Below are 16447 nucleotides of genomic sequence, written 5' to 3' on the forward strand. Positions count from 1 at the left end.
AGTACATTTCTGCAGATGAAAACCTAATTGATCCCCAGCCATGGTAATTAAAATCCCGGGCTAAACTTCATCCACCCAGCATGAGACTTGTTAGCGCATACTTCTGGCAGTCTCAATCAGATTAATGGAACAGGTCTGTGGCTTCATGCCTGTGTCATCACAAGATAAAGTGACTGGGGGGAGGGAAACGAATCGTACGCAGCTCGTCTGATACACAAACATCTCTTCATCAAAAACGCCCTGCTTTGTCCTCCAGATGAATGTTATTTGTAGGACATGATGAGGGGTGTAAAATAGGAAGAGCAATAGCAAATCAAACGGTTTTTATTCTACCTTACAATTTCACTGTTTATGTAACTACATTTTTCTTCCATTTTATGCATAATAAACAAACGTGGCTGCTTAACATGCTAGAAGCAAATGGTTTGTGCTTTACATGGCATGGTTTCAGCTTGTTATACAACAATGCAAATAATTAAAAGGCCGCTCAAATGATCTTAATTATGATTTATTTGATACACATGTTTAAACAAAACCTAATTTCTGTTTTATTCTCTAAAGTACGGTTTAAAGCTATTATAGTTAATCAAAATGAACAAAAAAACTAAAACTAGAAATGAAAAACATTTTCGTTAACTGAAATAAAAATAAAAACGAGAGAACTAACTGAAACTGTTTTGTGTACAAACAAAACTAACTGAAACTAACTAAAATTACAGAAAAAAACGTCCTTTGTTTTCGTCTTTGTAAATGTATTTAAAACATAAATGCCTGGATGCCTTTTAAAAGTAAATCTATTTACTTCGTGCTGCCATTGGTCAAGATCAAGCCAGTTCTCTTCTAGTAAGTCCTCGCTGTTGCTCCCATGACAAAAACAATGCCTGAACAGGACAGCAACACGGCGACAACATTAAATATGACTTGAACTTAATTTAACACATTTGTGCCTAATAATGGGTTTTATTTCCATATTAGTGATCCTGATCGCGAATGAATCATTCCTTTAACCGGATCTTCTAAATGAACCGTTTGAAGTATTACACCAAATCGAACTGAATCATTTGATTTATTCGCATCTCCAGTAAGCACTAATCCACAAACTACTTGTTTTTCAAGATGCCTGATACCTCACTCTGACTCAAAATAAACCCAAGACCAACGACGAGATGATCCCAAGGTTTCCATATCCTGGACCAGGCCGTATCCTGAGCAGCTACTGTGGTGGTCATGGAAGAGTGGAGAACATGAGACTGATTCCTGTGACGCTCCAGAGACAGACAAGCCTTCGCTGAGGCCAGCTTCCAGCCTCCACCACTGAGACTGCAGCTCTGCACAAGACGTTTGGCCAGCGGAGAAATTAAAAGGGTCGTGCCCAACTGAGTCTGGTTTCTCTCAAGGTTTTTTTTTTCTTCACTTTCGCCAATTAGTGAAGTTTTTTTTCCCTCTCCGCTGTCACCACTGGCTTGCATGGTTCGGGATCTGTAGAGCTGCGCATCGTTGGTTTTGCTCTTCAGGGTTTGGACTCTCAGTAGTGATTTTAAACCAAACTGAACTGAGCTAAACTGAACTTAAACACTACAAACTGAACTACACTGTTCCTATTTACTGTGACCTTTTATGTGAAGCTGCTTTGACACAATCTACATTGTATAAGCGCTATACAAATAAAGGTGAATTGAATTGAATCAAAATAAACCATTTTCTAAAGTTATTCAGTAACTAGAACTTATCAGAGGCTACACAGTGATCAGACTTGAGATCCGGTGAGCTGATAATACTGCGCACAGTGTTGCCAACTATGTCCAATGAAAAGTAGCTAAAGTCTGCCTGAAAAGTAGCTAAATGTTGACAGATGACGACAGGCTAATCTGCATATCGGTGACATCATCACGTAGTATCTGACAAGTGTAAGCCCATCATGTCTCTACTCTCTGAGGCGCCATGTATTATATTGTATTAAAACATTACATCCAGATGCACAATAAATAGGTTCTTATTAACATATTACTTTGCGTGATGACGTCATTGCGTAATCGCAACTCAAAACTACATCTTTATGTGGTATAGAAAATAATGAATGTTTTCTCAAACTGACTGTCTATCTCAGCAAGAACATTGTGAAATATGTCTATATAGATTTTTATGAAAAATATATTTGACTATTTATCGATTTGTGATTTGCCAATCATATCCGTATGCGGAAAATTGGGATCCGATTTGAGCTGCGGATACGTTGAAATATTTGAACTCCAGCAACAAGACCGAATGTGAAGTTGCTGTTTAAAAATTGCTAAAAGTAGCCAAATGAACATTAAAAGTTGCTAAATTTGTTGCAAGGTGCTTTTTGAAAAAAAAAGTTGCTAGAGTAGTATGAAAAGTTGCTAAATCTAGCAACAAAATTGCTAAGTTGGCAACACTGGCTGCGCATGCATGATTCAGGAGGTGAACCTAACACAAACAGTACATGACATCCTCCCAGTGTTGTCAGATTGGGCAGATTCCCGCCCAATTGGGCGGTTTTGAATTTGATTGTGCGATTAAAAAATGACATAGACGGGTGACAAAATTTGGGCGGTTTTGAAACGTAAATATTATATGCAACTTATTTAGCAAAACATAACTGTATGCTCCTACTCCATTCAATTAGTAGTGACCAGTGTATAGCACAAGCCGGCGTGGGCCCACCCACAAGAGGAGGTGAAGGTAAGTTGCATCAAAATCTGACTCCCCAGACAAATCTGACTCCCCTTTACGCACGCATCGCATGCAGTTAAACTCACAGCGGTATATCATGGCACTTATCGATCATGTTTTTCGCAATTGACAGCAAAAACAAACATAGAAGCGTTGTCTTCTCGACAAGCAGCATTACCTAATTGTAAGAAACTTTCAGATCAGGGTGATGTTTTAAGTGACTCGAAATTATGATTGCTGACTACATATTTTTGGTATGTTGAGTCGAAAAACGGGAAGATTGACACACAAAATCTGGTTTGTGTTAAAAATCCAAACTTCCCATCATTACTGTGTATGTAATCTCAGAAGTAGCTTTGCACACATATTGTACTTAGGCCTGCTATTTTGCAGGCTGTTGTTTTTGAATTTGAGGATGGGTAGATGGTAGTGCTCATGTGTCCTCTGAATACATGTTTCAAAAAATGTATCTTTGATTGAGTTTTATTATACAATATTTATTCTGATGATTTTGAATCTTGCACCTAACAAATATCCTAATTTACAAAAAAATAAATAAATAAATAAAATAAATTTAAATTAAAACTAATACTGAAACTAATAAAAACTATAGTAAAAATAATAAAAAACTAAAACTAAGCAATTTCATAATATAAAAAAATATAAAAACTTATACAAACTAGTAAATCTGCCCTTTAAAAACTATTTAAAAATAACTGAATTTGAAAAATGAAAAATAAATAAATAAATTAAATAAATAAATAAATTAAATAAATAAATAAATAAAAATAAATAAATAAATAAATCAAATCAAATCAAAATAAAAATAATAAAAAATCTAAAACCATTATACCTTTGTACTATTATACGAATATTTCTTCTACATCTATTGTCTAAATAAATTGCCATTTGGTTTCTTATTTAAGTTTAAGAACTTTAAATTAGGGCAGTAGCATCATGACACAGCATACAAACAAAAGCACACAAAAAAACAATATGATAAAGAATATTAAAACCACATCATTTATAAAAATGTCACTTTTTTTAACAGGAAATATCAAAAAAGTTTGCCAGGTATTAGTCATGTTTATATAATTATTAGACAACATATTAGCAAAGCTAATATGTTGTCTAATAATTATATAAACATGACTAAAGAAAGAAATAAATATATGGTTAAAAATTCAGATTTTCAAATCACATCATCATATATTTAATTGAAAACATTTTTTTTTCAGAAATCACACTAAATGAAATCTGAATAATAAAATAATTTTTAAAAACATTTTACATATAAATTATAATTATTATTATAATTATTATTATTATTATTTTAATTTTTTTATTTATTTTTTTATTTTGTCAGGCTAGTTTTAAAACTGCATTTTTTAAACTTTTGCTCAAGTATCTGTGCTTTCACTTGAGTATCATTGGGAAATGATATTACTTGGGTATTACTTGGAAAAAAAAGTGTTATTTGATATGTTTAATGAGAGATGATTGTGTCTGTGCATATGGAGCGGTTCTTTGTGTGCACATGAGCTGGATTCTTACTTGGACGTGTAGATCCAGGTTTGATTTCGATGGCTGAGCGACTCCAGATGTCCTTTTCCACTTGAGACATGCGCTCGCGTGTCATCTGGTAGGAATCGTCGGTGGCACACACTGTGATTTTATCCTGAATACTGCCCTGACCTTCCAGACGATCCCTGCCATCTCTGAGCACAAAAAATAAATAAAATAAACAAAATTATTTGTGGATTTGTTGAAATATTTGTGGATTAATTTCACAAGTTTGGAAGAGCTGGTCACAATTCTTTGGAAAATAAACCATTAAGTGATGTTTAGCACCACACCACATTTTTAAGAGTGTTTTGATTGAATTTGTCAACAGGATCTAACTATAGAGCTCGTTTAAGAGAGAGAAAAAAAGAGAAATAATAAATGCATATATTATTAAAATGTAAAATTCTATTATATACATATATAAACACTATTTCACACATTATACTGTGCATTTTGCAAAGTAAGTTATTATTTTTAATGCTTTTGCTTACCAACACTGCATTTATTTCATGTAACTTTAAAATATATACTCACTGCCACTTTATTAGGTACAGTTGTCAGCTGCTTGTTAACACAAATTTCTAATCAGCCAATCACATGGCAGCAACTCGGTGCATTTAGCCATGTAGACATGGTCAAGACGATCTGCTGCAGTTCAAACAGAGCATCAAAATGGGGAAGAAAGGGGATTTAAGTGACTTTGAACATGGCATGGTTGTTGGTGCCAGACGGGCTGGTCTGAGTATTTCAGAAACAACTGATCTACTGGGATTTTCAACCACAACCATCTCTAGGGTTTACAGAGAGTGGCCCAAAAAAGAAAATATCCAGTGTCTGGCAGTTCTGTGGACGCAAATGTTTTGTTGATGCCAGAGGTCAGAGGAGAGCTACATCTTGTTACTGAGACTACAATTGGCAGAGGCTCACAAAATTGGACAACAGAAGATTGGAAAAACATTGCCTGGTCTGATGAGTCTCAATTTCTGCTTTCTGATGATAGGGTCAGAATTTGACGTCAACAACATAAAAGCATGGATCTATCCTGCCTTGTATCAACGGTTTAGGCTGCTAGGGGTGGTGTAATGGTGTGGGGATATTTTCTTGGCACACTTTGGGCCCATTAGTCCAATTGAGCATCATATCAATGCCACAGCCTATTGTTGCTGACCATGTTCATCACTTTATGACCCCAGCGTACCCATCTTCTGATGGCTACTTCCAGCAGGATAACGCACCATGTCATAAAGCGCAAATCATCTCAGACTGATTTCTTGAACATGACAATGCGTTCATTGTACTCAAATGGCCTCCACAGTCACCAGATCTCAATCCAATAGAGCACCTTTGAAATGTGGTGGAAAGGGAGATTCCCTTCATGGATGATTAAGGCAGTTCTGAAGACAAAAGTGGGCCCAACCCGGTACTAGTAAAGTGTATCTAATAAAGTGGCCAGGGAGTGTATATATTTGACAATATTAAATGTCAGTTAATGTTTGTATTTTAGCATCTTCTGCTCACTGAGACTGCATCTATTTTTATTATATGCATAACTTTTTAAAATGTAAATTATTCATATGATATTCTAAATATTCTAAAAATCACTGATTTTAGCTCAAGCAACTTTGTTTTGAAAAAGGTTAAATGAGTGTGACAAAAGAAATTTCATTGAAAGCGTCGTGAATCAACCTGCTATGTAAAGACTGACATGTTTAATACCTCGCTCCCCATTGCTAAGTGTCACAGCCGCTCCTTTGTCTGCAAAGCAGCCGGAAAGTCAGTGACTAATTTATGACTAATAGCCTTAACCGGTTCTTGTGGAATTGCTTTGCATCCTCTTTCCCACAAACCAATGTAATGCTATTCTTCAGCAAGACAAGAGGAGTATTGTGAGACAACAAGTCTCCTTTGAGCTTCTGAACGAACAGATCAGTGCCACCCTGATCAAGAGGCAGCAACTTCACAACCCACCGTGACGCCAAATACTGTAATGCCACTTGGGTTCAAAGGTCACGGTAAATGTTGATCCTAACAAACAACAACCTACACTTGACACTAGTGCACAATATATCGTTTCAGCATTGATATCGCAATGTGCTCATTCGCTATAGCCACATCGCAGGATATGCAATGTTGAGTTTGTATTATAATGTATCATTTGCATGTGTTTTTTATACCTGTGATTGTATAATATTTTCACAAAAACATTCAGGTATAAGAAATTGTGACCTTAACTTTGGATTACTTTTAGTGAATTATTTTGAATCACTGTACTTAATAATACATAATAAAATAATAATAATAATAATAAAGCAATTTATTTCAACTGTCTTTTTCTTGATTGTATTTATAGATGGTTATGCATGAAAATACTCAACGAAAACGAGTCGGCGACCCCCAAAAATTGTATAGATTGTTTATTCGATTTTATGAAGATGCATTCCCACTGTAGAATCATCGCAATCAATCTAACATTATAAATTCTTTCCAAATAGAGATTTGAGGTCATATGAAGAAATTGTATTCATATTAGGCTGGGCGATATGACAAAAATTCTATCTCGATAATAATTTTCCATATTAAACCATAATGATTTATATTACATTATAAGCTGTTAATGCTTCCAGATTTAAAGAGTACCCCAACAATGACTAAAGCCCAAAAAATTTGAGGGTCCATTAAATGGCATAACATATTTTCGACAGATACATTTTTGGTGTCCTAAAATTCGGTACATTTCTAGTATCAACACATTTTTAGATTCCCGTTGTAGCACATTTCTGCTGTGTGATTAGTTCTTAGATCAATACAGAGAAAAAACAAGTCCAGAGCTTATTATTGTTATTGACATAAATTTTATCGCGATTCGATATAATATCGCTTATCAGCCCAGCTCTAATTCATATCCCAATATATAATCGTAAAAATATCACAATGTTAGAATTTTTCAATATCATGCAGCCCTAATTAACTCCAGAATATTACCTGAATATTATTGTGATGCTTCTGTTGTTTTTATTTAATATATTTATTTTGCATCAAGTAACAAAACGGTTTTAATTGTAGTAAACTAACCAACAGCATTAAGTAAGAGCTGTTGTGTTGTATAACTGATTTATACTTCTGCGTCGAGTGATCTGTGTGACCCATGATGCCTGCCTTGCAGGTAGCCGTGCATTTATACTTCTGCATGCTGTTTGTGTTGCTCTGCAATAACACTTCCGAAAAGCTAGCTGGCAGTAGGTTTTTACGTTCCTCTGTATCGAGTTTCGTGTTTTGATTTTCTGAATGCTACAAGTAGCTAAAATTTGCTCATTCAGAGGCGGGAACCGGTGGACGTGCAACAACTTTCATCATAAGGTAAACAAAACAAAAGTTTCCATCTGGAGCTCCTCCACAGGACTCGACACTTGTAAACACTCGCTCCATCTGGCTCGCGGCTCCCAGCACCGCCCACGCTCATCATCGGTACTAAGCCGACCAATCAAAGAGCTTGTGCTACGCGTCATTGTGACATGTAGTTAAATTATTTTTAGAGGTGCATGTCAGCGTCAGCCACGTTGAGGGCTATGCGACCGTGCGAAGGCTGCGGCAAACCATGTGCATGCACACACCTGGATGAGCATGTGTTATTAGTTTCAGCAGTTGTTATCTGGGAATAGCGTTCTTTGGAATGTCACGACTGACCAATCAGAACCAAGTTATTTAGACAGCCATGCAAAAACAGGGGAAATTTACATGATTTTAAGTCATTTTTCATGTTGTAAGAGCTTATGTTTTGCATTTATTGGTTTTACTATTATTATTAGTAGTAGTAGATGTAGTAGTAGTGGTTGCAGCAGCAGAAGTAATAATTTTTCTAATATTATTATTAATATTATTATTATTATTAACAATTAAATTCATAAATTATTAGTGTTTTTATTTAAAGAAATAAATGCAGTTTTATTGACACACTGACCATCCTGCTGACTATTTGCATCAGTGTCTTACCCCGAAACAAACTGGTGAACACAATCAAAGCTGGCCTGAGGTTTGTCTTTACTGTCGCTGGACAGGTAGAATGAGAAAACACGGAAAGCATCAGGGGAATCCAAGGACGCTGGAATCTTGATATACTGTAAAAGAAAAAGAAAAACAAAGACATTTCAGACTCGTGTCCGTACGTCCAATTTAATTCTACATAACATTTATAAATACACACAAACACCTGCACAACTATACAGACAAACAGTTTAATTCCAAGAAACGGACACTTATTTATACCCCAGATCTATTAAACGGCTATTTTAAGCAATGGAAATTGACTTGTGTAACGTACAAACCAGCTGAATGACAAGAAGACTTAACACACGATATACTACACTAAAACCAATTCCATTACTTGTATAACACACAGGCTTTTGCTCATTGATAAAAGATCTAGTTCGTGCCACTTGTTTCAACAAAATGTTTCATAAAAACATCTTTTATTCAATTAAACTCCTCCGGCTACTCAGAGACTTGCCTTTCTAAACCAAAGTGTTCAGCTTGATTGTAAAATGCTAAGTATTATGTCTTCATAAAGCAATTATGTTATTATTTTCCCAGAAAAAAAGCACTTGCTGTACCAAAAGCCATTTGATGAGGGGATGTTTTGTTCCGCACTATTTCTGAAACTGATTCATATGTGCTAAATCCGCAAGCTTAAAGTGGGTTTGTAATAAGCATCTCATTGCACAACTAACAGTTGCTAAATATGAGCACAGAGTTTCAGGCTTCTTGGAGTAAAAACTACTTCTTTGTGATACATGAAAGGGAAAAGAAAAAGTATTTTTTGAGAATCAAAACCATAAAACCTTTATAGATTATAATATGTCCCATTGATTGGTTGATTTGAGTGACTGATTTAAAACCAAGCTGTTTCCAATAGCTCCATTACCTATTGGAAAAAAATGGTAAGAATTCCTAAATGGGAAAGTATTTGGTCATTACCTCACAATTTTTTGTTACAAATAAGATAAAAGAAATATCTTTTAAACTAATTCATAAATTCTATCCGGTTAAACGTTTTCTCAGTAAATTTAAAAAGGATTTTGATTTAAACTGCTCTTATTGCTCTTTGCATTTGAAAAGTGTACCCCACATCTTTTGGCACTGTGGTTATGTTAAAAAGCTTTGGTATGATGCTGCTGTCTTTATCAAATTTTCATTTGTAATTGCATTTTGAAAATGTAATTTTGATAACCTGAATAATGAAGTTTTTGTTCTATTTAATTTGTTGATCAAGTTTCATTTTCATAAGTGTACATTTTCCAACAAATAAACTTTGTTTCACTTTGTTTTATAAGGAACTAAAAAAACACTTTTGTATGGTTCAGCTTAGTGCTAATAGAAAGGCCATTAAAACTGTTCATTTGTCCCCTTTTTTTAAAATGTTTGATTAATGTAAAGGTCATGCTTGTTTGTAGAATTTTATTTAATTATTTATATTCTTGTTTTTTGTGTTTTTTTTTTGTATTGTTATTATCATTATCATCATCATCATCATCATCATCATCATTATTATTATTATTATTATTATTATTATTATTATTATTATTATTATCATTTACCTTCTATCACCCTGGCATTATATTATACTGTTTGTTCTATTGCCAAGTATCTGTTGTTTAAAGCATAATGTTTTATTTTTTGTAAAGTTAATGAGGTTAAGGATTACAACGCAAGCACGAAATATTAAATAAATGGCTAGACCTGTCACAATAATCAATAAATCGACTTATCGCACAAGACATGGACATAACCTCGGTCATTTGTGGTGATGCATTATATATCGCCCATACATAAACCAATTCTAGCAACATTTTAGCTGACTGTGTAACATCTCTATCTTTATTGGATGTGACCGTGTCAGTATGGTTAAAACAAAACACTAGAGTATTTACTATAGATTACTATAGTATATTTTCATGTAGGTGTCTGACAACTGAAAATAGATCTGGTAGCAGATATCGCAGCCTCTGTTACTTTTTACCTTGCACTTTTTTGTTAACATTTATTATTATTTATTTAGGATATGCATTTTCACATTCTGATTCCAATGCCTAATTATTCAACTGTGTTCAATTAATGGCATAAAATGGTCTTAAAATTACAAGAATATCGTTTATCACAATATATTTTGGTGCAATATATTGTACAACAAAAAATAGACTTCGTGACAGACCTATAAATGGCTTTTTTAATTTTATTTTTGCACATCCTTCAAAATATTGTCAATTAACTATTTGATAAAAATAAGTTTTCAATCATTCAAAAACACTCAAATGTATTAATCCTTCATACATTTTTAGAAGTACAGATGTTGTTTAATTTTTAAATAAATATATACGTTAAACTGAACAATATTAGAACAATTTTTCTTCCGCATTAAGCCTATTTTTAGTTATTGACACACAAAAGTAGATATTTGACAGAATGTTTATGCACTGAACAAATAAAAATTTATTTTCTATTTTTAATGTGAACACCAAAATGTGTCATCTCATCTTTAATCCATGTGTTTTTATGCCTCATAAGCATAAACATTTGGTATTCCGTACAGTGTTGTCAACAGTTTAAATGGGTTTCACATTACATTAGAAAAAACATTTTGGAACATATGGGAGCACTTTCAGCAAAAGTGTTCATGAATTTATAGCTGTCACACAGTTACATAATTGCAGTTTACAGCAGTTTATATGAAACAATAAAAAAAAAATCCACTAAGCATTTAGTAAAACAAAGCAAACAATCCTATTTCTGACACAGACAAATATTTAGCTACAAATAAAAATGTATCGTTTTTGGACCAATATGAATGTTGGCACAACAAATATAAAATCTTTATGGTCTTTAAATTATATGAGCGCACTCTCATGTCCTTAGAACAATTGACAATTTAATGAGAGACAATTCGTTTATTCTTCTTTTGATATTCGTTACTCCATCTTATATTCACCACAGTAGATGCTTGCTAACTATTAGAATACAGTAAATCTAGGTACTTATGACATAATTAGGGTTAGAATGTGGGTTAGGTTTAGGGTTAGTTGCATGACGTGCAACAAGACATCTTAAAATAAAGTGTTACCTAATATGACAATGGTATAACTGCAAAGGCCACAACTGATTAATGTCTGCCTCTCTAACTCTCTCTTAAAATTAGATAGGCGACTATTATTAGGTGACTGCTAAAGCGTTTAACTGATCAAATTAAAACTGAAACTACTAATTATGATTGTTTTTAATTTGTGTGGACAAGTTTGAAATATTTTTGAGGAAAATCATCAATTATACAACACATGAATATCGTGTTGTTCATATAAAATGTTTAATGCTAGTCTTTATTGATTAATGCAAAGTATTTGATAAAAGAAAAAAGCAATTTGATTATTTTCCAAAAATTGCTCGTCCCCCAAATTAAATACACAATATAAAAAAATCCTTAACCTATTTGCAAATGTGACATTAGCTGTGTATGAGAAATGTGTTTTAATAATAATTTGAATTTTAATTGTGTTTTTTATCTTCCAAGCATGAAAAATACATTTATAACAGGATCTATTTATCTTCGATATATTTAGTTAATGGAAAAAAGTCATTCCTTGTTAGTTCTTGTTAACTCACAGCGTATTAACTAATGTTATTAAGCACGACTCTGGATTTTAAAATTGTTATTAATAAATGCTGTACAAGATGGTTCATACTTAGCATGGTTTATGCACATCAAGTAACTTACAACTACCGGACCATTATTTTGAATTTAAAAAGTATTTCCATTTTAGTTTACTGATCATTATACAGTTGAAGTCAGAATTTGTTAACCCCCCTTTGAGTTTTTTTTCTTTTTTTAAGTATTTCGCAAATGATGTTTAACAGAGCAAGGAAATTTTCACAGTATGTCCGATAATATTTTTTCTTCTGGAGAAAGTATTATTTGTTTTATTTCAGCTAGAATAAAAACAGTTTTTAATTTTTTAAAAGCCATTTTAAGGTCAAAATTTTTAGCCACTTTAAGCTATAATTTTTTTTTTTTGATAGTCTACAGAACAAACCATCGTTATACAATAACTTGCCAAGTTAATCTAACTTTCCTAGTTAACCTAATTAACCTAGTTAAGCCTTTAAATGTCACTAAGCTGTATAGAAGTGTCTTGAAAAATATCTGAAAAAATAGACTGGGGGTGTTTACAGGGGTTTGACAGATAAAACTGAATTTGTAGCTAAATTGTTAACAGTGCCAAAAAGCATTTACCGTTGTTTACATCCTTGTTTACTTTCCTGGAACAACATACCGTTAATATGAAATGGCATGTCATAGATCGATTTAAAAAAATAAAAATACTTACAAGTTGTGGCTCACAATCCACAGCTTCGTTTATTAGTTTTATAGCTACTAGGTTAGAGCTGTTCCTTTTTGAGGAGTTTTTCAGAGATGTTCACACAGCTACAATACACAGCAACTAAAGTAAAAAAATATGATATCGTAGTGGACCACACCTTTAAAGGTGCTAAAATATTGATTCTTTACACAGATGCTGCATTTTATTCTGTCATCCCTAATGTTGTTCATCCCTTATGTCAATGGCTTTAATTGCAACTGAAAAGAAGCTATGTTTTGGTCATGAGACCACTTCAGAAGCTACAGTATAAAGCATTCAGCTAGAAGAGCATCAAAACTGCACACTGAAGGGCTCTGACTGATTCATGCCAGATCCACTGCAGCACAGAGTTTGTGTTCTGAGGCAACACGAGGGTCACGACTCAGTAACTGAGTCAGTTACGTAACACTCGCAGTCATCTGAGGCCGATCAAAAACAAACGCAGCCCTGAACGACTAACATCTACAGCGCGACCTTACTAGCTGTTCAAAGTCCTGCGAAAAGAAATCAATAAGATAACTGGCCAAAACCAAAAAAAGCAGCACTTCAAGACTCCAAGGTGCAATAACTCTCATATAAAACGTAGCTTAAGACGGCTCTTTCTAATATTAAAAGAGAAGCTTTATTCTTTAGGGGAGGCCTAGAAACCTACTTTCAAGAATACAGATAGCCAATTCAAAATATAACGTTATTAAGCAACAGGTATTACGGAGTCGTTAAATACAGATTTTACTTTTAAACAGCCTTTAGCAAAAAAAAAAAAAAAGAAAAAAAAGATGGATCTTTTAGTTGAAGTGTCCCAGATCCTGAGAAAAAGTAATATAGTGTCTTTTATATATATATATATATATATATATATATATATATATATATATATATATATATATATATATATATATATATATATATATATATATATATATATATATATATATATATATATATATAATATTTGTTTTGTTCAGGTAGGTCTGTCATTTTTGCACTTGGACATGTGCAATAATTGAGGAGATAAACGATAATGACTGTGGGCACAGAAAGTCACAGAATGCTTTTCAGGGGTGTGTTATTTATCCATAAATAAAATGGCAAGGAACAATAACAAGGCACCTTTAATTCCCACTGTCAAGCAGAGCCACGGGGTGTTTTCAAATATGCAGGGTTATGCTGTGTGAGCGAGTTTGGTTAAAGACTGGTTTAAAGAATGCATCTACATATCCTGAGGCATGAAAGCGCTCAGAAAGCATAGTGGAACATTTGTGCATAGAGATTGAGCAGTTTTCTTACCAATAACCAAAAGAAACTCGGCAAGTGCTCGAGTCAAACCCTTCCTCAACAGCAGGTGTTTGCAAAACAAACCGGAACAACTATGAATACAAAATCTGAAATGCTAAACAAGACAAAATAGATCAATAGGATAAAAATAGAAACAACATTAAACAAAAACCAAGAGGCAATATGAAATCAATTATAATAATAATAATAATAATAATAATAATAATATTAATAATGACAATAGTAATATTATAGATATATTTTTTAATAATTATACTGAGATACAACTAATAAATAAATAAATAAATAAAACACAACGAAAGAGAATATAAACAAAAGCAAAAATGAGTAGAAGATAGGGCTGGGCGATAATGCAAAAATAAAGGATCACGATATCATGTTTCATACCATTTGGCATCGATAATTATAGAATTTTTTTTAACAATACATTTAGGAATATTATGATTTTTTGGGGTTATTTAACCACTTTATTTTTATTTACCAACCTTATTAAGGCAAATAGTTTTAATAGTCAAAAACAAAAATATTTAAACAAAATATCTGATCTCTTTATGATAAAATAAACATAAATGGTAAAGAGACTCTTAAACTTGATAAATAAAATGTTACAAAGTGTGTGCAAAGCGTAAAGCATAAATACTGAACAATCAAAGCAAACTTTAACGTAGATCAATATCTGTAAGGTGTGAATAATAATGATACAGTAAACCTCAAACTCTGTAAACAACACAAATTATAATAATCAAATCTGAGCTTTCAATAAAGGAACTAACCATCATTATTCAAGTAGATGTTCAACATTACAAATTGTGACGTAGAATGACAATATTACCCCTATGCTAAAAAAAATCTTTCAGATGGGGTGCTAGTGGCTGGGATGCACAAGAAAAGAAACCAAAAAGCTACTATGGTGATATCCTTACATCCTTTTTTATTTACAATCTCCTCAATGCTGCTATAAGGCACTCATCTTCATGTGTGTTGTTATTTTGACCTGAAGTGACAATCGCGTGCGCGTGGATTCCTTGACCATTTGCAATGGGCTTTGCACTCACATTCCCCTGGCGTCTCTCGTAACTAGGCGACCATCAACTATTTTCTCAGAAGATGACAAACAGACAAACCATTGCTGCAGCTCTGATGCAAGTTTATGGAGGAAAAGTAAAAAGCACTGCAGTGTTTGGATGTGCTGTGTTTGTCTGAGGTAATTAGTCTACTGTAATTAGGTAATTAGGAATATACACACTGAAATGTGTATATTCCATACAAAAAGTGAAGCAGATTGGTTACTTCTACTTGAATCGCAGTGCTCTTGTGGCATTCGGAAAAGTTCAGATGTTTTTCCAACTAGGTGTACCTGGAAAATGCGCGAGCGAGCGCCACGTGTGTGTCGCTTTCATGTGTGCATCGTTCAAGTCACACGCTTCCATTGGAAATGACAAACTTAACCCCGAAGCTTATTAGCATTTCCATAAGGCGAGCGATCAGCAGCCACGTTTTAATAAAACCATAGCCTCCATACTTAAACTTCATACTGAACTTTTTTTAATCGTTATTGACAATGGTGTACGGTCAATAGTATCGATTCCAATGTTATTACCCAGCCCTAGAAGAAAACTTAATAAATAAATACATAATAATGGCTAAATAGATGCTAATTATAATATTAATTAAAATATGGGTCTTAATACATGAAAATACAGTTTAAAACAAAACAAAAATATTATAAGATGAATATAAACAACACAAACATATTAAGATAATATGAATAAATTAAAAGTTCACCAGGTTTTTATTCGAGGGTTACACAAAAGCTAATTGAATTTTTTAATATGCATATTAAAAATATTTTTAATATAATCTTAATATGAAAATTCATTCATTCATTTATTTTCTTTTTGGCTTAGTCCCTTTATTAATCTGGGGCCACCACAGCGGGATGAACCGCCAATTTATCCAGCATATGTTTTACGCAGAGGATGCCCTTCCAGCTGCAACCAATCACTGGGAAACATCCATACACACTCGTTCACACACATACACTACGGCCAATTCAGCTTACCCAATTCATCTATAAGCACATGTCTTTGGACTTGTGGGGGAAACACGTGAACACAGGGAGAACATGCAAACTCCACACAGAAACGCCAACTGATCCAGCCGAGGCCCAAACCAGCGACCTTCTTGCTGTGAGGCGATCGTGCTACCCACTGCGCCACCGTGCAGCCCTAATATGAAAATGTATAATGAAAATATACAGTTGTCTATTATTAAAGTTATTGCTCTTACAGAAATCATCATATGTGTGGGTGTCTTGGCATCAAATAGTTTTAAAACACCTGCTCTATAGACTGCAATATGTTCATAATCACACAGGTCGCTCACAACCACGTGTTTCATAAATGTTTTAGAAAACGGACCTCTTCATTTTTAGAAATGCGCTGGACTTATTTCAGCTGTGTCTAATGAAGTGCATAAATACACTAGCA

General features: G+C 33.5%; 1 protein-coding gene across 1 annotated transcript in view; it reads right to left on the minus strand.

The window, feature by feature from the left end:
* LOC130245253 (RNA polymerase II elongation factor ELL) overlaps window positions 1-16447 on the minus strand; it is an 82405-nt gene that overhangs the window by 34518 nt on the left and 31440 nt on the right. Inside the window, exons 3-4 of the mRNA XM_056477878.1 lie at window positions 8251-8375; window positions 4249-4412 (exon numbers count right to left, since the gene is read on the minus strand). Of these exons, the coding sequence (XP_056333853.1) occupies window positions 4249-4412; window positions 8251-8375 (289 nt within the window). The remainder of the gene's footprint in view (window positions 1-4248; window positions 4413-8250; window positions 8376-16447) is intronic.

This window comes from Danio aesculapii, chromosome 18 (genome assembly GCF_903798145.1).
Source record: "Danio aesculapii chromosome 18, fDanAes4.1, whole genome shotgun sequence".
Taxonomy (NCBI): domain Eukaryota; kingdom Metazoa; phylum Chordata; class Actinopteri; order Cypriniformes; family Danionidae; genus Danio; species Danio aesculapii.